Source organism: Erinaceus europaeus, chromosome 4, assembly GCF_950295315.1.
Source record: "Erinaceus europaeus chromosome 4, mEriEur2.1, whole genome shotgun sequence".
Taxonomy (NCBI): Eukaryota; Metazoa; Chordata; class Mammalia; order Eulipotyphla; family Erinaceidae; genus Erinaceus; species Erinaceus europaeus.
The window spans coordinates 68290658-68316551 of NC_080165.1; the positions used below are offsets into that span (position 1 = coordinate 68290658).

Here is a 25894-nt window from a genome sequence, read left to right on the forward strand (position 1 = left end):
TAAATAAGAAAGAAAAACTTAAAAAACAACAACAACAACAACAAACTTTCCTTAAATGTGAATGTGATGGGGCCAGGCTGGGCTCAAACCTGGTTTACATTCATGGCAAAGCAGCAATATACTATCCAAGAAAGCTATTTCAGTGACTTTTTTTTTCCCCCTTCATCATTTCTGGGGCTTGGTGCTGGCACTAGGTATCCATGGCTCCCTGTGGCTATTTTTTTTTCTTCGTTTTTTCTTTTCTATTTTATTTAATAGGACAGTGAAATTGATGGGGGGGAGTGAGGTAAAGGAGAAAGACACCTGCAGACCTGCTTCACCACTCAGGAAGTGTTCCCTCTGCAGGTGAGGAGTTGAGGCTTGAACCCGGGTCCTTATGCAACCAGATATGCCATGGCCCACCCCTCCTTGTTTTTTCTTTTTTCTTCTTTTTTGCCTTTAGGGTTATCACTGGGGCTGGGTGCCAGCACTACGAATCCACTGCTCCTGGAGGCTATTTTTCCCATTTTGTTGCCCGTGTTGTTGCCCTTATAGTTGTTGTTGTTGTAGGATAGGACAAAGAGAAATGGAGAGAGGAGGGGAAGACAGAGGGGGAGAGAAAGAGAGACACCTGCAGACCTGCTTCACCGCCTGTGAAGCGACCCCTCTAGGGGGGAGCTGGGTGCTCGAACCAGGATCTTTACGCCAGTCCTTGTGCTTTGCGCCATATGTGCTCAACCCGCTGCACTACCGCCCAGCCCCCGTTTCTTCTTCTTTTTAAAGACTTAGTTTACTTAATACACATGAGATACAGAAGTCAGGGCTGACTTGTGGCTCTGACGTGTGGCTGGGGTCCAAATGGGAACCCAAGCAAGACCCATGCTTTTCCAGTGCAGCTGTTAACTCCCAGCAGTGTGACTGTGCTCAGTCAAACCCCCATTGCATACACAAGGAACACTCAAATGTGGACATTTTCGTGGAAGAGCCCACGAGAAGGAAAGGGCGCGTGAAATAAAGCCTGTTGGGACCTCAGGCCTGAACACAGTAGGACACCTCAACTAGGGGAGGCCACAGCGTTGCTGTGGCAACTGCACAGGGTTGTTGGTTGTTTCTGACTCCGGCGGTGAAGGGAAAGGAAGGGAGCTAGAGTGCCCGGGCTGCTCAAGGCGGGCGGGGCTCCGGTCTCCACGGAGACGGCCGCGCGGAGCAGGCAGCAGGCGGGCGTTGAGGCAGTGGGGCCATGGACTCCGAGAGCCTCCTTCTGTCGCTGGAGCTGGCGTCTGGCAGCGGGCAGGGCCTCAGCCCCGACCGGCGGGCCTCGCTGCTCACCTCCCTCACGCTGGTGAAGCGCGACTACCGCTACGACCGGGTGCTCTTCTGGGGCCGCATCCTCGGCATCGTGGCCGATTACTACATCGCGCAGGGCCTGAGCGCCGACCAGCTCGCCCCGCGCAAGACGCTGTACAGGTGCGGGAGGCCGGGCTGCGGTGCTGGGGGAGAGGAGGACAGACAGCACGAATCTGGAGACCCCGGGGCTTGTACTGGAGGTGCCGCCAAGGACCGGGCGGGACCAGGTTACCTGATGCAGGCATTCCTGCTTGAGGTTGGCGCTTCAGTGGAGGTTGGCTCACAGGCAGCAGGCGCCCCTGGGTAGTGGTGGAAGGAGAGGTTTAGAATTGCGAGAAGCATGGGGGAGATAGCATAGTGGCTGTGCAAAGGCTTGCATTTCTTTTTTTTTTTTTTTTTTTTTGTTCCTGATAGAAATAACTGGTGACAGTGTTGAGACATATCCACTAGAGGTCTAGGCTTACCACGTCTGTGTGGGAATCCCAGAATTCCCTGACCAAGGCCCCAGGTGATGGGATGGCCTCAGTGACTAAAGAGTCATCATTAAAGAATGCCAGTCTCTTGCTTTTATTCAGCTTTTGTAGTCCTTATTTTGTATGACAAGGTTAGCTTTGGAGTGATTGAGAGACATTGAATAGGAAGTAGGTGAGGAGGATATCTAGGTCTAAGTAGAAACTATTTCTACTTAGACCTAAACTACTTTCTGCTTGCTTGCTACATTTATTGACTCACTGAAAACTATTATGTACTTTTGCTTTAAGGTATATTTTCCCCTAATTTATGGATACATGTACATATATTGTGTGCCATGGTCTATATTTAGGTCTTTTGGTTTGTTAAGAAGTGTACCACCTGAACTGGAATTAAGGAGTCCTGTGAGCTAGGAAAGGTCTCACCAGAGTAATGAAGCTGAAGAGTTGACACACCTGATGTCTCTGGATGCAGTGAAGTGAAACATGCCGAGGTGGTACTGGTTGCATTGACTGGGTTGGGATTTTATTTGAAGATTACAGAATTTGTGCATAGATATACACCCCCTTCACTTTCATTTCCACAGATCCACTGAGTGGGGGGTGGGAGTGAGAGATGGAAGTAGGGCGGGGAGGGGAGGAGTAGAAGGAGACCCGGAGATGCCAGGGGGAGAAAAGTAATATCAAGGTTTGCATTTCTGAAGCTCTGGAGTCCCAGGTGAATTGTTTGAATACTACCACACTGAATCAGTTGATTATTTATTTTTTTTTACCTCACCACTTTACAAAGCAGTCCGTTTAGGCCACCTATAGTTAATGACTTCATTTCTCTATCCATACATCATAACCCAGTATTGACTGGCTACACCCTATACTACACTTGAGGTTACAAAGACAGCTAAGATATCTGGGGCTGAAAAACCGCTTACCAGGTAGGCATGTGCCTTGCATATATACAGCCCAGGTTTGAGCTGCTTTCAGAACACGTGGGAGTGTCAGAGCACCTGGGTGTGTGGGGTGGGTGGGGGTGGGGAGAATTAAGATACTCTAGTTTCTGTTTCAGTTTCCAAATGAAAAAGTCAACCCAGGAGTGCACATTTGCAAGGCCCAGACTTGGAAAATAAATAAAAAGCTCATCCTGTCTCCACATCTTAGGGAAGATGGCCTATGTAACCCAGCAATACAAAATGTGTCAAAACTAGGACCTAGGCACATACTAAGAGTGGACATTCTCCTAGAGAGAAATTACTAAGTCAGTAATTACTGAGAAATTACTAAGTCAGGAAGTAACCTGGTTATACTTTGAAAGATGATCAGGAGCTCTCCAGGGAGATTCAGGGAAAAGGTATGCCAGTTAGAGAGAACACTTTTGCTGATTTGGCTGGGACAGCTTGGTGAGTATGGGAAAATAGGTAGGACAATGTGACAGTGGCAGCCTAGGTTGTTACGAAGGATTGGATGGTGATGTTAAGGAGTTGAATTTTGCCCTTGGGCTATGGGGTACTGAACAGGTTCTGAGAGAGCAGGATGGTCTGAGTGTGAGCTAGGGTTTAAGAACCTGTTGTAGTACTCTAGTGAGGGGGACTGAAAGGATGGTAAGAGGTATTTGAGGGAATGGTGGGAAAGGGATGCATAGGGAAGATGTAAAGGGTTAGGCTGGAAGTAACTGATTGAATGGGAGGAAGAAGGTGGAGAAGAGGTCAAGACTGACCCCTTCTTCCAACTGAGGGAGTAGGGCAAGTCCTGGTGTCACCACTAGGCTAGAGTTTAGGGAGTTCTGGTAAATTTGGTATGAGGTTTGTGGGGGCAAACTAGAGAACAGATCAAAGTTCCAGGAGAAAAAATTGGACTGAAAAATAATTTAAGTGGGGAATTAATTTCATTTATTTTCATATATATATATATATATATATATATATATATATATATATCCTCCAGGGTTATCACTGGGGCTCAGTGCCTGCACTATGAATCCACTGCTCATGGTGGCCTTTTATTATTATTATTATTATTGGATAGGACAGAGAGAAATTGAGAGAGGAGGGTGGATAGAGAGGGGAGAGAAAGATGCCTGCAGACCTGCTTCATTGCTTGTGAAACACCCCCCCCCCCCCGCAGGTGTAGAGCTGGGGGCACTAACAGGGATCCTTGTGCACTATGTGTACTTAATCCGGTGCACCACCTGACTCCCTTATTTCCATAATTTTAGGTGTGTGGGGAGGAAGGTGTTGGCATACCTGGTTGAGCACACATATTACAGTGCTCAGAGATCCAGGCTTGAGCCCCCAGTCCCCACTACAGGAGGAAAGCTTTGCAAGTGGTGAAGCAGTGTTGCAGGTGTCTCTCTGTTTCTCTTCCCTCTCTACCTCCCCCTTCCCTCTTGATTTATTGTTTTCCTTTTTTTAATTATCTTTATTGCATAGAGACAGCCAGAAATCAAGAGGGAAGGGTGGGTAGAGAGAAAGAGAGACAGAGAGACACCTGTAGCACTGCTTTGCCACTTGTGAAGCTTTCCACCTGCAGATGGGAACTGGGGACTCAAACCTGGGCCCTTGCGCATTGTAACATACCTCTTGATTTCTGTCTTTATACAATAAATAAATAAAGATAATGATACATTTAAAAAATGTTAGATAAGGAAGCCAGCTTACTGATTATGCAAAAAAGACTTTCATGCCTGAGGCGCTGAGGTTCCAGGTTACAGTTAGGCAGAGTATTGCATATGCTTTTTAATTTTTTAAATTTTATTGGTCATTTTATAATGATCAACAAGATTGTGGGATTAGAGGGGTGCAATTCCATACAATTCCCACCACCAGAGTCCCATATACCTTGGGAGTATGAACCAAAGATCTCTAGGGGGCACAGAGGGTGGGAGGTCTGGCTTTTGTAATTGTTTTTCTGCTGGACATGGGTGTTGACAGGTCAATCCATACCCCCAGCCTGTTTATATTTTTCCCTAATGGGGTAGGGCTCTGGGGAGGTGGAGTTCCAGGACACATTGGTGAGGTTGTCTGCACAGGGAAGTCAGGTTGGCTTCATGATAGCATCTGTAACTTGGTGGCTGAAAAGCATTAAGATATAAAGCAGGGGGAGTCAAGTGGTAGCGCGGCAGGTTAAGCGCAGGTGGTGCAAGTGCAAGGACTGACATAAGGATCCTGGTTCAAGCCCCCGGCTCCCCACATGCAGGGGTGTTGCTTCAAAGGTGGTGAAGCAGGTCTGCAGATGTCTCTCTTTCTCTCCCCCTCTCTGTCTTCCCCTCCTCTCTCCATTTCTCTCTGCCCTATCCAATAATGACAACAACAATAATAACCACAACAATAAAACAACAAGAGCAACAAAAGGGAATAAATATTTTTTAAAAAGATATAAAGCAGAACAAATTGTTTAATAGTCATGAACTTCAAGGTAAGAATATAGCAGATGAAATTTTGGGGGGTCTTCATGTTGGTAGGAGCTAGGAAGTCTATTTTAAGTATATACAAAAGGGCCCACGGGGCTGGTTGGTGGTGCACCTGTCTGAGCACGCATATTATAGTGCTCCAGGACTTGGGTTCGAGTCCCCGGACCCGGGGGAAAGCTTCACAAGTGGTGAAGCAGGGCTACAGGTGTCTCTCTGTCTCTCTTCCTCTCTATCTCCCCTCCCCTCTTAATTACTGACTGTCTATCCCCAATAAATAAATAAATAAATAAAGTTTTTTTTTAAAAAAGGGCCCATAACTTTACTTATTTTCACCTGAGCCTGACAGATAACATGCAGGTGGACTAAAAGTATTGCCATGGAAGACAGTGTCAGAATTGGGAATAGGACTAGAAATGTGGCCACCGCCATTGTCAATGCATGTGGAAGTGTGGCTTCAGAATCATGCCATTCCAGGTGGGTGCCATGGCTGCTGCCTTTTCTGGAGAGAACAGCCAGCAGAAAGCCCCCATAAGTTTTATATATTTTAGTTTTTTTTCCTTAAATATTTATTTATTTATTTATTTATTATGAGAGAGTGAGAGTAGAGCAATGCTCAGTTCTGGCATAAGGTGGTACCTGGAATTGAATCTGCAGTCTCTGAGACTTGGGCATGCAAGTTGTATACTCTAACAGATTGAGATAGCTCCCTGGTCCCAGGATTGCTTGCCTGACTGCTTGTCTGCCTGCCTTCCTTTTTGCCAGAGCACTGCTCAACTCTGGCTTATGGTGGTGTGGGAGATTGAACCTGGGACCTGCGAGTCGCAGATATGAGAGTCGGTTTGCATAAGCATTGTGTTATCTCCCCTGTCCCCTGCTTTCCTTTCCCTCTCTCTCTCTTTCTCCCTCTTTTCTTTTTTTCTTTCTTTTTCTTTTATAAAGATTTTATTGATTTATTAATGAGAAAGATGGGAGGAGAGAGAAAGAACTCTGGCACATGTGCTGCTGGGGATTGAACTCAGGACCCTATGCTTGAGAGTCCAAAGCTTTATCACTGCGCCACCTCCTGGACCACCTTCCTTCCTTCCTTCCTTCCTTCCTTCCTTCCTCCCTCCCTCCCTCCCTCCCTCCCTCCCTCCCTCTCTCTCTCTCTTTCTTTCTTTCTTTCTTTCTTTCTTATACTTGATAAGATAGAAATTGAAAGGGAGGGAGAAAGGAGAGAGAGAGGGAGTCGGGCTGTAGCGCAGCGGGTTAAGCGCAGGTGGTGCAAAGCACAAGGACCGGCATAAGGATCCCGGTTCGAACCCCGGCTCCCTGCCTGCAGGGGAGTCGCTTCACAGGCGGTGAAGCAGGCCTGCAAGTGTCTGTCTTTCTCTCCTCCTCTCTGTCTTCCCCTCCTCTCTCCATTTCTCTCTGTCCTATCCAACAACGACAACAACAATAATAACTACAACAATAGAACAACAAGGGCAACAAAAGGGAATAAATAAATAAAATAAATATTAAAAAAAAACCTTTAAAAAAATAAAAAAAAAGAGAGAGAGAGAGAAAGACCAGCAGCACTGGCTTGTGAAGCTTCCCTCCTGCATGTGGGCAGCAGGGACTTAAAACCAGATCCTTGCACATGGTAATGCACATGCTCAACCAATTGCATCACCACCCAGCCCCAGTTTTTAATATTTTAAAAAAGATTTTATTTATTTATGAGAAAGATAGGAGGAGAGAGAAAGAACCAGACATCACTCTGGCACATATGCTGCCAGGGATCGAACTTGTGATCACATGCTTGAGAGTCCAAAGCTTTACCACTGCGCCACCTCCCGGACCACTTTTTTTTTTTTTTAATTTATTAATGAGAAAGATAGGAGGAGAGAGAAAGAACCAGACATCACTCTGGCATATGTGCTGCGAGGAATCGAACTTAGGACCTCATGCTTGAGAGTCCAAGGTCTTAACACTGCGCCACCTCCTGGATCACTTTTTTTTTTTTTTTTTTAACCAACTCTGGTTTATGGTGGTGCAGGGGATTGAACCTGGGACTATACAGTTTCAGGCATGAGAGTCTCTTTGCATAACCATTATACTAACTAACCCCACCCAACTTATTATTATTATTATTATTATTATTATTATTATTATTACACCTGCTCCAGAATATGTGATAGCAGGGATCTAACCCAGACTTTAAATATGGGGAAGTCCTGCACCCTGCCTGCTGAGCCACCTCCTGGTTGTCCTAAGTACTCATCCCCTCAACCCCCAGCATCTTTATGTGCCAGGGGTTGATCTAGGTACCATGAATAGTGAGACAAAGTCCTGTCATCTTCATGGTGTTTGGTGTGTGTGTGTGTATAATTTAGACAATAAATAAGTATTCACATGCATTGTGTGTCCGCTAGTGCTAAGTCTAAAAGCAATAGAGAATATAGGATGGAAGGGCTGGGCAGTGGTGCACCCAGTTGAGCATAGCACACGTTATCAAGCACAAGAACCTGTGTCAAGACCCTGGTCCCCAGCTATAAGGGGGAAGTTTTATGAGTGGTGAAGCAGTGCTCCAGGTGTCTCTCTATCTCCTCCTTCCCTCTTGATTTCTCTCTGTCTCTATCCAATAAATAAATTCAAATAAAAATCAAGGAGACTGGGGCCTCCTTTCATTTAAAAAAAAAGAGAATATAGGGTAGAGTGTTACTTCCAAAGGGTTTATTTATTAGAGAGAGAACCAGAGCATCACTCTGGCATATTTGATGCCAGGGATCAGGCTTAGAAGCTCACTCTTGCCAGTTGATTGCTCTACATGATTTGTAACCTCATGGGTACTATTTTTTAGTTATTTAATTAATTTACTAGATCACTGTTCTGCTGTGGCATAAGGTGGTGCTGGGGATTGAACTAGAGTCCTTAAATCCTCAGGCACAAAAACTGTTTGAATAACCATCATGCTATCTCTTCTGCCTACTGGGGCACTATTTTAAATAGGGTAGTCAAGAATGGCATCGCTGATAAGGCAACATTTGAAAAGAAATCTGAAAGAATGAACTATGTGTTTATCTGAGTGTAGGGATTCCAGAAGGTGCAAAGGCTGTGAAGGTGTGTGCTTGGTATTTGAGGAATCCCATAGAAACTAGTATGACAGTAGAAGAGTGAGTGGGAAGGAGCATTGTAGGATAAGAGATCAGAGAGTAAGAGGCCAGAGCCTTGAGGGACCTCATGAGGGCTGGCTCAGTGGGAAGCCATTGGGAAATTCTGCACAGAAACATGAGCTGGCTTAACTAAAAAAAAAAATCTATCTATATCTATCTATATATCTCTATCTATCTATCTATCTATCTATCTATCTATCTATCTATCTATCTACAGGTGGTGGCATACTCAGTAGAGCATACACATTATCTTGAGCACAGGTCCTTACCCTTGCTTCCCACCTGTAGGGGGGAAGCTTCACAAGCAGTGAAGCAGGTCTGTAGATGTCTAGCTTTCTCTCTCTCTCCTCCTTTCCCTCTAATTTCTCTGTGCAATCCAGTAAAATAGTAATAATAATAGTAAAAATAAAATAAAATTGTGGGCCATAGAATAAACACAGTGGCTTATACAGCAGACTTTTATGCCCTAGACACCAGAGGGCCCAGGTTTAATCCTGTGTACCACCATAAGCCAGGACTAGAGCAGGACTCCAGAAAAAGATAAAGAACTACTGTAGCTTCCAATGGAAGGAACGGGGATACTGAACTCTGGTGATGGGAATGGTGCAGAATTATACCTTTATTGAAGTATAATTTTGTAAATCAGTATTAAGTTACTGTTGTTCTACTTTTAATTCTGCTTCTAAGACCCCTTCTGTTTTGATCATCACGTTAGGCTCGCTTGCATTGCTTAACACTGTGGTCTATTTACATAATCATTGTTTGTTTGTGACCTGCACTGGTTTAATCCCCACATCTTTGCACGCTTTTTTCCTTCTCCCCACCCCCATCCTACGTACATCCTCTTCTGACCTGACACTTCTGCCTCAGGAGATATAAAGGACAGGATTTTCTAATGTATAGAGAATTGATTGATTGCACTGCATCCCCGCTCATCAATAAAGATTGAACTGCATCCCAGCTCAGCCATGAGTCCCTAGTCGTCTCTCTCCTGCCTGCGAAGCTAGCCTGGCATCTGGTGCCCGAACAGGGACCGGCAAGTTACTAATAAAATTTAAAAAAAGAAAGAGAAAAGAAGGAAGAAATAAATTGCATTTGTATCCCATGGTGAAGAAGAGGGGATATATCATAGGTACCTGGTACTTCCAGGTGTGAAAATGTATGAACCCTAGGGACTGGGCAATGGTGCACAGTTGACCATGTACAGGGACCAGGGTTCAAACTTCTGATTGCCACCCGCAAGGATTGAAGCTTCATGAGTGGTGAAGCAGTGCTATTGTTCTCTCTCTCTCTCCCTATTTCTTTTAAAAAATATTTTTATTGGGCGGGGTAGATAGCATAATGGTTATGCAAAGAGACTCTCATGCCTGAGGCTCCAAAGTCCCAGGTTCAAGCCCCCATACCACTATAAGCCAGAGCTGAGTAGTGGTGAAAAAAAATAATTAATTAAAAAATATTTTTATTACCTTTATTTATTGGATAGATACAGTAAAAAATTGAGAGGGAAGGGGGCAATAGAGAGAAAGAGAGACATTTACAGCACTGCTTCACCACTTGCAAAGCTTCCCCCCATAAGGTGGGGACTGATGGTTTGAACCTGGGTCCTTCTGTATTATAATATGTGCACTTAACCAGGTGTGCCACCACCCAGCCCCCTCCCTATATCTTTAATTTTTTTAAAATTATATTTATTTACTTATTGGATAGAGACAGCCAGAAATCAAGAGGGAAGGGAGTGACAGAGAGGGAGAGAAACCAAGAGACACCTGCAGCCTTGCTTTGCCGCTCCCAAAGCTTTCCTTCTGCAGGTCCCTACCAGGGGCTCAAACCCAGGCCCTTGCACACTGTAATGTGTGCACTCAACCAGGTGTGCCACCACCAGGCCCCCTTCCTATTTCTTTCTGTCTCTATCATAATTTAAAAAATAATAAAAAGGGGAAAAAAAGGTTGTTGGGAGTAGTAGGTCATTGTGTCATGCAAACCCTAGTGTTAACCCTGGTGGGGAATAAAAGAAAAAAGAAGAAGGTATGAACCCTAATCACAGTAACTTTTCATGGGCCTGACTCTTCTGGAGAAGGGATAGTGGCAGGAAGCCTGAGTGAGAGGGAGCTTTGGAGCTGGGCCGACATGATTGTTGTTGGCAGCCTGAACTGCATGGAGTGGAGCCTCTTGCCCCCTGCCACTGAGGAGATGATGACACAGACCTCTGTGGTGAAGGGCCGCTTCATGGGGGACCCCTCCCATGAGTACGAGCACACTGAGATGCAGAAGGTGAATGATGGTGAAAAAGTCTTCGATGAAGAAGTTGTGGTGAGTGGTGATGGAAGGGAGGAGGGTTTGGCTCACCCCAAATCTAGCACAGCAGAAATGATGGCGGCAGCAAGAATTCTGTTTCCTTCCCTGTTGCTGGATGAGTCTGGGTATGTGAGACAGAACTCTTTTCTTCCTTTCTTTCTTTCTTTCTTTCTTTCTCTCTCTCTCTCTCTCTCTCTCTCCTTCCTTCGTTCCTTCCTTTTTTCTTTCTTCCTTTCCCGTTCTTTCTCTCTTTTTAAATTTATTTTCCCTTTTGTTGCCCTTGTTTTTTATTGGTGTTGTAGTTATTATTGTTGTTGTTATTGATGTCGTCATTGTTAGATAGGACAGAAAGAAATGGAGAGAGGAAGGGAAGACAGAGGGGGCAGAGAAAGATAAGACAACTGCAGATCTTCACTGCCTGTGAAGCAACTCCCGTACAAGGATCCTTACACCAGTCTTTGTGCTTCATGCCATGTGCGCTTAACCCGCTGCGCTACCACCGGACTCCCACTTTTTTTTTTTTTTAAATTTTTAAACCAGAGCACTGCTCAGCTCTGGCTTATGGTGGTGCCTCAAAGTACTTCTTTAAAAAAAGATTTACTGGGAGTCGGGTGGTAGCGCAGTGGGTTAAGCACAGGTGACACAAAGCAGTGTGCCACCACCCAGCCCCCACTATTGTGATTTTAAATATTGCACCTCCAGTATGTTTTACCAACTTGAAAGAAATGGAAGGAAGGAAGGGAGGAAGGAAAGAAGGAAGGAAGGAAGGAAGGAAGGGGGTGGGTGATAGTGCACCAGGTTGGGTGCACATAATGCTAAGTGCAAGGACGGCGTCTGCAGGTGTCTATCTCTCTCCGCATCTCTGTCTTCCTTCCTCTCTCCATTTCTCTCTGTTCTATTCAACAACAACAGCAACAACAAAAATGGAAAGAAAGAAAAAAAAAAAGGCTGCCAGGAGCAGTGGATTTGTAGTGCAGGCACTGAGCCCCAGTGATAACTCTGGAGAAAAAAAAAAAGCTGTGGTCCAGGAGGTAGTGTAGTAGATTAAGCACTGGACTCTCAAGCATGAGGTCCCGAGTTCAGTCCCTGGCAGCACATGTACCAGAGTGATGCCTGGTTCTTTCTCTCCTCCTATCTTTCTCATTAATAAATAAAATCTTAAAAAAAAAAAAAAAAGGAAGGGAGGAATGGAAGAAAGGGAGAAATCTTGATGGGAGGGAAAAGGGCCTGATTTCTTATGGACCTGACCTTTAACACTGGATGGCCTACTAAGATGGTCATTCAGAGGGCCTTGACTATACATGAGTGGGGCCTGTACCCCGGCAGAGTGATTTGTCCTGATTTACTCAGGTCCAGATCAAGGAAGAAAGCCGCTTGGTGTCCATCATTGACCAGATTGACAAGGCTGTGGCTGTCATCCCCCGTGGTGCCCTCTATAAGACCCCTTTTGGACCTATTCATGTCAACCGGACCTTTGAAGGTGAGTTTTGCAGGGCCACTCTCTAGGTCAGTAGGGCCCCTCCCCAAGCACAGGCAGACTATATCTGTTAGCTGGGAGTCTGGGGGAAAACTGCCCACATTCTCAGAGAAGGGAAAGCTGTGGCCATGTCACTGGGGAGCCTTTTCCAATGGCATTGGTGGTCTGCACAGTCTCCCTGGTCATTGGACCCTGACTCCAGTTTGCCTGAAGTGTGGGCAGCTGAGCATTTGGTCTCAATGCTTTACATGGGTTGGGTTGTGCCTTCCACCCCCTCTTCTCTCTCTCTCTTTTTATATATTTATTCATTTATTTTCCTTTTTGTTGCCCTTGTTGTTTTATTGTTGTAGTTATTGTTGTTGGGTAGGACAGAGAGAAATGAAGAGAGAGGAAGGAAGACCGAGAAAGATAGAGAGAAAGACAGACACCTGCAGACCTGCTTCACCACCTGTGAAGGGACTTCCCTGCAGGTGGGGAGCCAGGGGCTTGAACCTGGATCCTCCCAACGGTCCTTGTGCTTTGCGCCACATGTGCTTAACCTGCTGCGCTACTGCCCGACTCCCCCCCTTCTCTTTTTAAGAGATGTTATCTATGTATTCGTTTATTACTATTACTTTGTTTTAAACAATTTTATTTATTTATTTACTGACACCAAGGTTATCGCTGGGGCTTGGTGTCAGCACTATTAATACACTGCAGCTCCTGGCAGCCAATTTTTCCTTTGCTTTTTTTCTTTTATAAAATTTAAAAAAATATTTATTTATTCCCTTTATTGCTCTTGTATTTTATTGTTGTCATTATTATTGTTGTTGTTGATGTCATCATTGTTGGATTGGACAGAGAGAAATGGAGAGAGGAGGGGAAGACAGAGAGGGGGAGAGAAAGATAGACACCTGCAGACCTGCTTCATTGCTTGTGAAGTGACTCCTGTGCAGGTGGGGAGCAGGGGGCTCAAACCGGGATCCTTATTCGGGTCCTTGCGCTTTGTGCCACCTGTGCTTAACCCGCTGAGCTACAGCCCGACTCCCTGCTTTTTTTCTTTTTTGATAGCACAGAGAGAAATTGAGGAGGGGGAGATAGAGAGGGAAAGAGAAAGATATACACCTGCAGACCTGCTTCACCATTTGTGAAGTTTCTCTCCTGTAGGGAGAAGTAAGGGGCCTCGAACCTGGGTCTCTGTGCATGGTAACGTGTATGCTTACCAGGTGTGCCACTGCTCAGGCATCATCATCATTACTGTTATTATTATTATTACCATAGCACTGCTCAGCTCTGGCTTATGGAGATGCTGGGAATTGGACCTAGGATATCTGGAGTGGCAGGTGTGAAAAGCTTTTTGCATAGCCATTATGCTGTTTCACCAGCCTTCTTTCCTTCTTTTTGATCTCCTTTCATTTCAGGATCTGGACCAAGTATGGATTGAGGGAACTTTCTTTTCTCCCTTCAGGTCTTCTTCTTTTCAAATACTTAAAACCTTTTTTTTTGCCTCCAGGGTTTTCGCTGGGCTCCGTGCCTGCACTAGGAATCCACTACTCCTAGCGGCTGTTTTTTTCCCCTTTTGTTGCCCTTTTTTTTTTCATTGTTGTTGTTATTGCTGTCATTGTTGGATAAGATGGAGAGAGAAGGGGAAGACAGAGGGGGAGAGAAAGATAGACACCTGCAAACCTGCTTCACTTTTTGTGAAGCGACCCCCCCCCCCACGCCACAGGTGGGGAGGTGGGGAGCTGGGGCCCAAACCCGGATCCTTAAAGGGGTCCTTGAGCTTCGTGCCACGTGCGTTTAACCCGCTGCGCTACCGCCCAACTTCCACAAATACTTAAAACTTTTGAAAATATACATTTACTTATTAATGAGAGGTACTACTGGGGACTGAACTTAGGACCTCATGCTGCAGTGCCCAATGTTTTATCCAATGTATCATCTCCCAGACCACTCATATGCTTTTATTTTTTTAAATTTTATTTTAGATAGAGTCAGAAAAGGAGGGAGGGAAGGAGGAAGGAAAGGGGGAGAGAGAGAGAGAGAGAGAGCGAGAACAATGGAGCACAGAACTGAAGCTTCTTTCAGTGCAGAAGGGGCCAGGTTCAAACCCAGGTTACACACATGGCATAGAAGGGCACTATCCAAGTGATCTATTTAGTTATTTCTTTTCCCCCTTATTTTTAATATTTATTTATTTCCTTTTTTTGTCCTTTATTGTTGTTGTTATTGATGACCTCATTGTTGGATAGGACAGAGAGAAATGTAGAGAGGAGGGGAAGACAGAGGGGGGAGAGAAAGATAGACACCTGCAGACCTGCTTCACCGCTTGTGAAGCGACTCCCCTGCAGGTGGGGAGCTGGGGGCTGAAACGGGATCCTTATGCTGGTCTTTGCGCCATCTGCAGTTAACCCGCTGTGCTACCACCCGACTCCCTTTATTTATTTATTCCCTTTTGTTGCCCTTATTTTATTGTTGTAGTTATTATTGTTGTTATTGATATCATTGTTGGATAGGACAAAGAGAAATGGAAAGAGGAGGGGAAGACAGAGAGTGGGAGAGAAAGACAGACACCGGCAGACCTGCTTCACCGCCTGTGGAGCGACTCCCCTGCAGGTGGGGAGCGGGGGCTCGAACCGGGATCCTTACGTAGGTCCTTGCAGTTTGCGCCATGTTATTTATTTATTTATTTTTACATTTTAAAATATTTATTTCCTTTTGTTGCCATTGTTTTATTGTTGTAGTTATTGTTATTGATATTGTTGCTGTTGAACAGGACAGAGAGAAATGAAGAGAGGAGGGGAAGACAGAGAGGAGGAGAGAAAGACACCTGCAGACCTGCTTCACCACTTGTGAAGTGATTCCTCTGCAGGTGGGGAGCCAGGGGCTTGAACCGGGATCCTTATGCCGGTCCTCATGCTTTGCACCATCTGCCCTTAACCCGCTGTGCTACCGCCTGACTCCCCTATTTATTTTTTTAAATATCATATTTTATTTTTTAAGATTTTATTTATTGATTGATGAGAAATATAGAAAGAACCAGACATCTCTCTGGTACTTGTGCTGCCGAGGATTGAACTCAAGACTTCAGGCTTGAGAGTCTATTGTTTTATCCACTGTGCCACCTCCTGGACCACTATTTAGTTATTTCTTTTCAAATACTTTAAAAATATTTTATTTGTTAACTGGAGAGAGAGAGAGAGAGAGAGAGAGAGAGCGCCAGAACTCTGGCATTTGCAATGCTACTGATTCAGTTCAGGACCTCATGCTTGCAAGCTCAGTGCTCTAGTCACTATGACATCCTGGGCTGTATACCTTCAGTTCTGTATCAACAGTTGACTAAGATTTTAAAAACCAATGTATATATATATATCCCCTGGGATTATAGAGATTTTTAATATTTATTTATTTATTCCCTTTTGTTTTCTTTGTTGTTTTAGGTAGAGATTTAAACATTTTTTTATTATCTTTATTTATTGGATAGAGACATCCAGAAATCAACAGGGAAGGGGGGGGGAGAGAGGGAGAAAGATAGACACCTGCAGCCCTGCTTCACCACTCATGAAGCTTTACCCCCTGCAGGTGGGGACCAGGGACTTGAACCTGGGTCCTTGCACATTGTAACATAGGTGCAGGTGTGCCACCATCTGGCCCCCGATAGAGGCTTTTTTTTTTTTTTTGCCTCCGGGGCTATCACTGGAACTTGGTGCCTGCACTGCGAATCCACTGCTCTTTTTTTTTTTTTTTGAATCCACTGCTCTTGGAGGTCATTTTTTTCCCATTTTGTTGCCCTTGTTGTGCTTATTGTAATTGTTATTGTTGTTGTTGTTATTGATGTTGTTGTTGGACAGGACAGAGAGAAATGAGAGAGGACAGGAAGACAGAGAGGGGGAGAGAAAGACACCTGCAGACCTGCTTCACTGCTTGCGAAGCGACCCCCTGCTGGTGGGCATCTGGGGGCTGGAATCAGGATCCTTATGCTCGTCTTTGCACTTTGTGCCATGTGCGCTTAACCCACTGTGCTACTACCGCCCAGCTCCCTTTTTTAAAAATTTATTATTATTATTATTACCAGAGCACTGCTCAGCTAAGGCTTATGGTGGTATGAGAGCTTGAACCTTGGACTTTGGAGCCTCAGGCTTGAGAGTCTCTTTGCATAACCATTATGCTATCTCCCCCACCAGATAGTTAAAATTTTTTTTTTATTATCTTTATTTATTGATTGGATAGAGACAGTCAGAAATCGAGAGGAAAGGGAGGACTAGAGAGGGTGAGAGACAGAGAGACACCTGCAGCACTGCTTCGCCACTTGTGAAGCTTTCCCCCTGCAGGTGGGGACTGGGGGCTTGAAACCAAGTCCTTGCACATTGTAACATGTGCGCTCAACCAGGTGCACCACCACCCGGCCCCCACCAGATAGTTTTTAAAAAACTCCTCCTTGTGCCTTCCCAGTATGGAGGGGACTGTGGGGCTAGGGACTGATCACCCTTTCCCACCTATTGCCTCTTCTTAGGACTCTCTTTGTCTGAAGCCAAGAAGCTCAGTTCCTACTTCCACTTCAGGGAGCCTATTGAGCTGAAGAACAAGACCTTGCTTGAGAAGGCTGATATGGACCCCTCGCTGGACTTCCTGGACTCCTTGGAGTATGACATCCCTAAAGGTAACGGGATGCTTGCTACTCAGGGGCTTCAGACCTGCCTACAGGTTAGAGCAGCAGGCAGTGCTGCCTATGTCTTCTGAGAGCAGAGCCAAAGGCTAGATGGGAACTAGTGGCTCTCCATGGACCCATGGAGATGGGTCTTTCTCAGGGCCTAGTACAGGGCTCAACTCATAGGAAGCAGGAAATGCTTGCAGAGTTTCAAAAGGTAGGGCTGTGCTTCCACAGACAGGAAGTCATTAGTTTTTCTCTCTCTTTTCTTCACCACCAGGGCTTTGCTGGGGCTTGTATCTGTACAATTCTATTGCTCCTGGGAGATTCAGTTTTTTTTTCTTTTTAAAATATTTTTTATTTGCATTATTGGATACAGAAAGAAGTTGAGAGGAATGGGGAAGTTAGAGAAGGAGAGAGACAGAGAGACACCTGCAGCCCTGCTTCACCACTCGTGAAGCTTTCCTCCTGCAGGTAAGGACCCGGGGCTTGAACCTGGGTCCTTGCACACTGTAATGTGTGCATTTAACCAGGTGCACCACCACCTGGCCGCTCTTTTTTTCCAGATAAAGGATGAGAGACAAAAGATGGGAGATAGAAAGAGGAGAGGCTCTGCTTCACTACTCATATTACTGCTTTGTGGGGTATTCCCATGTGATGGCTGGGACCTTGAACTTGGCTCCCCCTCATGCATGATGATATGTGCACTCTACTAGATGAGCGATCTCCTCTCCTTCCCCCCACCTGTATCCCTTTTGGTTTCCATGGTAATCTTGGATGGAGGTATGCTGGGAAGATGCTCTTGCTTATATGTTGTAGCCCAGTATAGATACCAGGCTCTGAGCAACTGAGGTAGAGCCTATTAGCACCACCCTCTGCTTCCTCCCCTCCCCTTGCATGACATTCTAAGAGCTGGAAGAATCTCTCTTTCTCTCTCTATTTTTTAATATTTATTTATTTCCTTTTGTTGCTCTTGTTGTTTTATTGTTGTAGTTATTATTGTTGTGTTGATGTCATCGTTGTTGGATAGGACAGGGAGAAATGGAGAGAGGAGGGGAAGACAGAGAGGGGGAGAGAAAGACACCTGCAGACCTGCTTCATTGCTTGTGAAGTGATTCCTCTGCAGGTGGGGGGCCGGGGGCTCGAACCGGGATCCCTACACTGGTCCCTGCCACGTGCGCTCAACCCGCTGAGCTACCGCCTGACCCCCCTTTTTAAAAAAAAATTAGAATCTCTTGTTGATGATGGCAACAGCGATGATGATTCATAAAAGCAATGGCAATGCCTATGCCTATGGTATGCCAGGTGCTGTACTCAGCCCTTTCCTCACTCTCATTTTAATCTTCATGGCCAGCCTATGAGTTAGAGACCATAAGTATCTCCATTTAATTTTAATTTTATTTTACCTATTTTGTTTTAAAATTACTGTTATTATTATTATTGCCTCCAGGGTTAATGCTGGGGCTCGGTGCCTGCACTATGAATCCACTGCTCCTAGAGGCCATTCCCCCCCCCATTTTGTTGCCCTTGTTGTTGTTATTGTTATAGCTGTTGTTGTTGTTGGATAGGACAGAGAGAAATGGAGAGAGGAGAGGAAGACAGAGAGGGGGAGAGAAAGATAGACACCTGCAGACCTAACTCACTGTTTGTGAAGCGACTCCCCTGCAGGTGGGGAGCTGGGGGCTTGAACCGGGATTTTTACTCTGGTTCTTGCACTTTGTGCCATGTGTGCTTAACCTGCTGGTCTACTGCCCGCCACCCTAAATTATTTTTATTATCTTTTTTTATTAGATAGAGACAGCCAGAAACTGAGAGTGTAGGGGGAGGTAGAGAGGGAGAAAGACAGAAAGACACCTGCAGCCTGGCCTCATCACTTGTGAAGTTTGCCCCCTGCAGGTGAGGACCGGGGGCTCAAACCTGGGTCCTTGTGCACTGTAACATGCTTAACCAGGTATGCTACCACCCAGCCCTTTCAGTATCCTTATTTTACAGATGAAGAAACAGGTGTTCAGAGAGCTAAGCCTAAGTACACAGTGTGAATGCATGAGACTCTATGGCTCTGGCATTAAATGTGGTTCAAATAGAGCCACCAAGTTTCCTTGGTTCAATCCCAAGCACCACCATAAATCAGAGCTGAGCAGTACTCTGGTATATCAGAGAGAGAGAGAGACAGACAGACAGACAGACAGACATATGGAAGATGGAGAGAGAGAGAGAATACTAGAGTATCACTCTGGCATATGCAATACTGGGTATCAAACTCTGGACCTCATGCTTTTAAGTCCAAAGCTTTAATGACTGTGCCACCTGCTGGACCATGGATGGTGTTTTGAGGTTGAGGTAGTAACCCTACAGATAGAGCACGTGCTTTGCATGTGTGAGGCCCTGAGTCTTATAGTTGGCATCATATATGCCCGAGTAGTGCTCTCCATGTTCTCTAACACATACATTATTTATTTATTTTGGATAAAGACAAAAATAGAGAGGAAAGGGGGAGATAGATAGACGTCTGCAGCACTATTTCACTACTCAAGAAGTTTACCCCCTTATAGGTGGGGACTGGCGGCTAATCTGGGTCCCTGTGTACCACTATCCAGCCCCTTACACACACACTTTAAACAAACATACGGGACGGAGGCTAGATAGCATAATGGTTATGCAAATGGACTCTCATGCCTGAGGCTCCAGAGTCCCAGGTTCAGTCACCTGCACCACCATAAGCTAGAGCTGAACAGTGCTCTGGTTAAAAAAAAAAAAAAAAAAAATATGGTTTGTTTATTTTTGGTAGAGGGTAAGAGACAGAGAGAGATCACATCACCAGAACCCATGAAGATTCCCCTATGTAGGTGCTGCCATGTGGTAGCTGGAGGCTCAAACCTGGACCCTAACTCCTGGCAAAGAGTGCTCCACCACGTGAGCTTTCTCCTGATGTCCCAAGTGATTCCTTTCAAGTAGCTCCTAGGAAATCAGAACAAATTTCCATCCCCACCACTAGGTGGCAACATTCTGAAACGCAATGAGCAATCCCTCTGGGCTGAAACTTGGCAGAGGATGGTGGTTAGAGGTAAGGGCTCTTGAATGAAACCAGTCTGAGTTAGAATTTCTAATTTGCCATTTTCTAACTGTGTGACCTTAGGTAAACTCCTCAATTCCCTCATTTCTTTTCCTTTTATAAATTAAAAAAAATATTTATTTTCCCTTTTATTGCCCTTGCTTTTTATTGTTGTTGTAGTTATTATTGATGTCGTTGTTGGATAGGACAGAGAGAAATGGAGAGAGGAGGGGAAGACAGAGAGGAGAAGAGAAAGAAAGACACTTGCAGACCTGCTTCATCACCTGTGAAGCAACTCCCTTGCAGGTGAGGAGCCGGGGGCTCAAACTCAGATCCTTACGCTGGTCCTTGCGCTTCGCTCCACATGCGCTTAACCCGCTGCGCCACTGCCCGACTCCCTTCCTTTTCTTTTTTTCTCTTTTTTTTTTTTTTTTTTTGCCAGAGCACCGTTCAGCTCTGGTTATGGTGGTGTGAACCTGGGACTTTGGAGCCTCAGGCATGAGAGTTGGTTTGCATAACCATTATGGTATCTCCCCAACCCAATTCCCTCATTTCTAAAAGAGGAATAATGGTGCTGTATACCTAACTGGATTGTTTTATTTATTTCTTTCTTTTCTTTTCTTTTTTAAAAAAATTATTTATTTATTTATTTTGCCTCCAGGGTTATTTGCTGGGGCTAGGTGCCTGCAATGCAAATCCACTGCTCCTGGAGGCTATTTTTTTTTTCCATTTTGTTGCCCTTGTTGTTTATCATTACTGTTACTATAACTGTTATTGTTGTCGTTGTTGGATAGAACAGAGTAAAATGGAGAGAGGAGGGGAAGCCAGAGAGGGGGAAAGACAGACATCTGCAGACCTACTTCATCACTTGTGAAGTGACCCCCTTGCAGGCAGTGAGCTGGGGGCTTGAACCCGGATCCTTGTGCGGGTCCTTGCACTTTGCACTACGTGTGTTTAACCCAATGTGCTACTGCCCAGCTCCCTAATTTTTATTTTAAAATTATTTATTTATTGACTAGAGAGAGCTAGAGGGAGAAAGACAGACAGAGAGAACATGGGAGAGACCAGAGTCTTGCACAGCTCTGGCTTATGTTGGTGCTGGAGATTGAACTTGAGACCTCAGAGCCTTAGGCACGAAAATCTTTTGCATAACCATTATGCTGTCTCCCCACCCCATCATTTTAAAGATGAAATGAGTCAACACACAGAATGCTTGTCACAGTACCATACCACAGTACTTTACACAAAGTAAGTACTCAAATAAAAATGAATAATTATTGAGGCTGGGACATGGCTAACCTGGTAGAGTGCAGTTTCGTATGTGTGAGGACTCCAGTTTAAGCCCCTGGAGACCATCTGGGAACACTAGCATGGGGAAGACTTCACAAGCAGTGAAGTGGTGCTTCTATCTAAAAAGAGAACATTTGCTGAGAATGGTGGGATCATTCAGATATAAACTCAGTGAAAACCCTAGAGGCAAAAATTAATAATTATTCATAACATGACTTAATTTTTTAAAATTTTACTTTTTATTTTTAATATTTTTTATTTATAAAAAAGGAAACATTGCCAAAACCATAGGGTAAGAGGGGTACGACTCCACACAGTTCCTACCATCAGAACTCTGTATCCCTAATGGCTTTACTATTCTTTATCCCACTGGAAGTATGGACCCAGGGTCATTATGGGGTGCAGAAGGTGGAAGGTCTGGCTTCTATACCACTGAACATGGGCATTGGCAGGTCGATCCATACTCCCAGCCTGTCTCTCTCTTGCCCTAGGGGGGCAGGGCTCTGAAGAATCGGGGCTCCAGGACACACTGGTGGGGTCTAACAAGACTTTTAAAAAAGACAGACTCATGTATGAGAACTAGAGAGAGATAAAGAACCAGAACATCACTCTGACACAATGCAATGCCAGGGATCAAACTCGGGAATTCATGCTTGAGTATCCAATGCTTTATTCACTGTGGTACCTCCCAGGCTGCCCTAGTATGATTTTCACTGGTATGAAGGCCTTAGAGGTGAGTTGGCATGGGTCTTGCAGGGCCTAGCAGACCAAGGGTTCGGAGACCTCGCTCAAGGTGGTGGGAGCTGCCATAGCTCATGAGCTTGTCTATGATAAGAAGACAGAAGTGCATGGTGGATGGAGAGGGGACCAGGAGGCTAATTGGGGCTATCATAGTGTCCCCAAGGGTCCCAAGTCCCTGAGAGCTGCTAGCAAGGTACGACCACTCTGACCTTTACCACATGGGAATGCTGGAATCTAGTCACGCCAAGCATAGAAAGGGGCCCTGGGAGACAAAGGTTTTTATAGGGGTTGGGGCATTGCTCACCCGTCAGACATGCTCTCCAGACTCTCAGTATCTCTTCCAGCTCCACTGTCATCAGGAGCCGGAGGGGTTGCACATCCCTCTATCGATAAAGGGATCACGGGTGCCAGGAACACTATGGCGGTGCTGCTGTCATCAGAGGTTGAGGGGTGGGCTGAGCAAAGCTCTTAATGCCCCTTATCTGGGGACTGCTGACTCAGGGTTTGGCTGGAAAACCCCTCTTGATGCTGACTTCTCAACCTTCTCACCTGCAGCCTGAAATGCCAGGCGCCCCCCAACACACAAGGAGGTATCCCTCCTTCCTAGTGCTGGGGGTTGGGGACTCACAAGAGTGATTCCTCCCTCTTGGAGCTGTAGTCTCTGTGTGGTGGGAAGGATGAGGAAGGTGCTGAGGCCTTTGCAGCCAAGATCCAAGCTGGATGGAGTGTGAGGGTCTATCAGTCTTCCTAAGGGCACCCCAACAGTCCTGTCTCTTTGAGCAAAGGGGACTCAGGAGACATTAGCCTCTTGTGAAGCAGAGGAGTGAGACACGGAGCACTGAGTCTTGCTAAAGGATGCTAAGACCAGTAGGATATGTCCAGTCAGCAAGGGAATTTATTAATCCCCAGGAAGGGAAGGATCTGATGGGGGAGTTCCAGTGGCCTCAGCAACTGGGTATTTTGCTCTTTCGGTGAAGTCCAGGGCTGCAGAATCTCAATCCAGCCCAGCGTGTTGCTTTTTTTAAAAAGATTTTTTATTTATGAGAAAGGAGAAAGAACCAGACATCACTCTGGCACATGCGCTGCTGGGGATCAAAATCATGACCTCATGCTAGAGTCAAAAGCTTTACCACTGCACCACTTCCTGGACCACACAGCATGTTGCTTTGTCCTCCGTGATGGACCCTTGGCATTTTATGTGTGTGTTTCAGTGAGGGGAGGGTTGATCCTGGCCTCACCTTCTGAGGCTCTCACCAGAAAGACCTCCAGGAAATGAGATCTAGTTTCTCCTCCTGATGGCCTGGTTGTGGGGGCTTTATCTACTACATCACCTCCCAGACCACCTTCAACAAAAACAAAATCAAGCCTCACAAATGAGGTCATTGGTGTCCCAGGGAGCAGAGAGTGACAGGCAGAAAGTGATGACAGCAGAGCTCCTCTCCTCATCCTACTCTGGACAGGAGCCATGGATACCAGGGAACTGCCAGGTGTGGGCTGCTGGGGTGTCAGAAGCCCACTCAGCAGCAATGCCCAGTTCAGACAGCAGAGGGCAGCAAGGGGCCTGCCTGACTGGGTAGCAGTCTTTACAGCTTAAGTGGTGGTGGCTGGGAAGGGGAACAGGAGTAGGGAACATGTTGCCCAAGATGGATCTTCCCTTCATGTAGTGTATAGGTGGCAATTAACATGAAATCTCTGGGGCCTAGAAAACTCAGGACTCCCTGACTTCTAGAACCCCCCTCCCCCAACAGGGAATACGACCTGAAAAACCAGGGGCTCAGTGGCAGCATTTTCAGCAATGGCAAGAAAAGTGGGTGAAGGTGACAGCGTCTGGCTCCCCAGGTAGACGCTACGTGACTCCTGGCACGTTGGTCTGTGTGTTTCCTGGGTGACCAGCTGAGCCAGGGACAAGGAGAGGTCAAGAGTGTGACAGGAATGCAAGGGAGGGAGGGAAGCTGTGCTGTTAAGTTGGCTGGCCCCTCACACTCTGCCAGCATCCCTCGGCCTGCTTAGTACTGCCCTCCTCTCCTGGTGGGGACACTGGTTTTTCTCTAGCATCCCTGTCACCACTTCTTGCTATCTGGTGGAGGGCCCAGGCCCCTTCATTCACCTGAGCAAGAGGTAGCCAGACTGAGTGGGCAGACTGGTGAGAGGTCAAGACCCAGCCTAGGTTGTGCCAGGGTGTGGTCAGTGATGAACTGATGAAAATGGCCTAGACAGGGTGACTCCAGCATTTGGCCCAGGTGGGCTGCAAGCTGCCTTCCCTAGGTGGGCAGAGCCTCACCTCTCAGTTTCAGGGCTGTGAGACAGGTCTGCACTGGTAGGGAGGGAGAGGGAGAGGAAAATAGAGGAGAGAGAGTGTGTTTAAGGAATGGTACCTTCCTGGGGTCTGCTTCTGGCCAGAGGCCAAACACACTGTTAGGAGAACTGTTCCTTCCTAAGCCCCCGGCAACCTGTTTTCTAGGAAAGCAGCAGTAGAGGATTTTGTAACTCGTTTAGTTGTTGAACCAGGGGAAAATACTGCTTTTCTAGCCAGGAAAGGACTCCCCCCTCACTGGGCAGCACCCCAGGACTCTTGGAGCCTAGCGGCCCTCTTCTCGTTGCTGTCTGGCCAGCACTGTGGGCTGGGGCAAGTGGACTCCAGCCCCTACTGTGGCCGCTGCAGTGCTCTCTCCCTGAATGAGCCAGGTCCTGGCTTTGATCAGGATGGGCGATGGCACCCTGAGCAGGGGTGAGCCTCCATTCCTGCAGCCAGGGATTCCCGGGGGTCAGGGCTCTCAGATGCAGGGTGGCCCCCAGTGGGTGGGGACTGAGCTGTGAGGCAGTTGGGTGTGGAGTGACCGGGGTGGGCCATGGTTGGAGGAGGCCTGTGGGAAGTTGGGCCGGCAGGAGCCAAGCAGCCGGGCTGAGCTGGCAGCTGATGAAGGTCTCAGCACAGTGCTCTGCATCACTGACTGGTCCACCACCAAAACCTTCAAAGCGTTTGCCTTTCTGCCAGAGCCCAGAGCAGAGCTGTGGCTGAGCCTGGGAGAGGCCTCAGTGCGCAGGGGAATACAAGCTCCAGATCTGCATCCAGAGGCGATTTTCCCAGGCTCCTTCCTCCCACACAGTGCTCCCTCCCTCCGTCCTGGAGCTGGATCAGGTCCTTCCCGCCAAGTCTTCATGGCTGTATAACTCAGCCCCAGGCTGGGCTGCTCCTGTCAGGGAGCAAAAACCAGGGCAGAACCCAGGATAGACAAAAGCTTATTAGCTGGAGCTCAAACCCCCTCCCACCAAGGAGGGCTCCCAAAAGGAGCTATTGAGCTTGGAGGCCTGAAATGGCCCTGCTTCTGTGAGCTCCTGGGTTAGTCTCAGAGAACATCTCAGAGAAGCCTCTGTTCAATCTGGGGAAGAGAGAGCAGAACAGCAAGTGAGGCAAACACCACTAGGGTGAGGGTCACTGAGTCACTGAGGGTGATGCTTTATATAGGGTGAGGTAGCCCAGATTCCTCCAGCAGGCCCCCGGCCCCCCCCCCCCCATCCCCACCTTAAACTAGACTTGCTGACATGAGCAAAAGGCATTGGTTTGTACTTCACTCTTTTCATGTCCTCTTCCCTCCCTTCGGACATGACTTCAACCAGCACGTGAAAGGGCTGAGTACGATGAGTGAGCTGCTGGGCTAAGAGTCTTCCCTTTCCTTCCCCTGAGGAGCTCAGTGGCTGGGCCCGGCAGCCCAGGAGTGGGGATTGGGGCTAGGGATTTTGCACCCTTGGCAGAGCTCCCACTCGGCAGCACCGGGACCCCCCTCCTGTGACCTTCCCCTAGGCTCCTGGAGCATGCAGATGGAGAGGGGCAACACGCTGGTGGTGCTGCGCAGCCTGCTCTGGCCAGGCCTCACCTTCTTCCACGCTCCCCACACCAAGAACTGTGGCTACATCTACGTGGGCACTGGTGAGAAGAACATAGACTTACCCTTCATGCTGTAGGGGAGTGGGGAGCCCTGGGATTTTCTCTATGTAGTCTAAACTTTATTTTCACAAACTTCCATGAACTGAGTCTGTTTGTTCTGTTGCCCTGTCTCCACCTCCACCTGGTATTC

The 25894-nt window shown here is 46.7% G+C and overlaps 1 protein-coding gene across 1 annotated transcript; it reads left to right on the forward strand.

Moving 5' to 3' along the window:
* The first annotated feature begins 1136 nt into the window (after positions 1–1136).
* RSPH9 (radial spoke head component 9) lies at positions 1137–25840 on the forward strand. The gene is made up of 5 exons (XM_007530410.2): positions 1137–1446; positions 10481–10646; positions 11982–12111; positions 16601–16747; positions 25621–25840. Exons 1-5 carry the CDS (start codon positions 1220–1222, stop codon positions 25779–25781), a joined length of 831 nt encoding a protein of 276 aa, XP_007530472.1. The 5' UTR covers positions 1137–1219; the 3' UTR covers positions 25782–25840.
* The last annotated feature ends 54 nt before the right edge of the window (positions 25841–25894 follow it).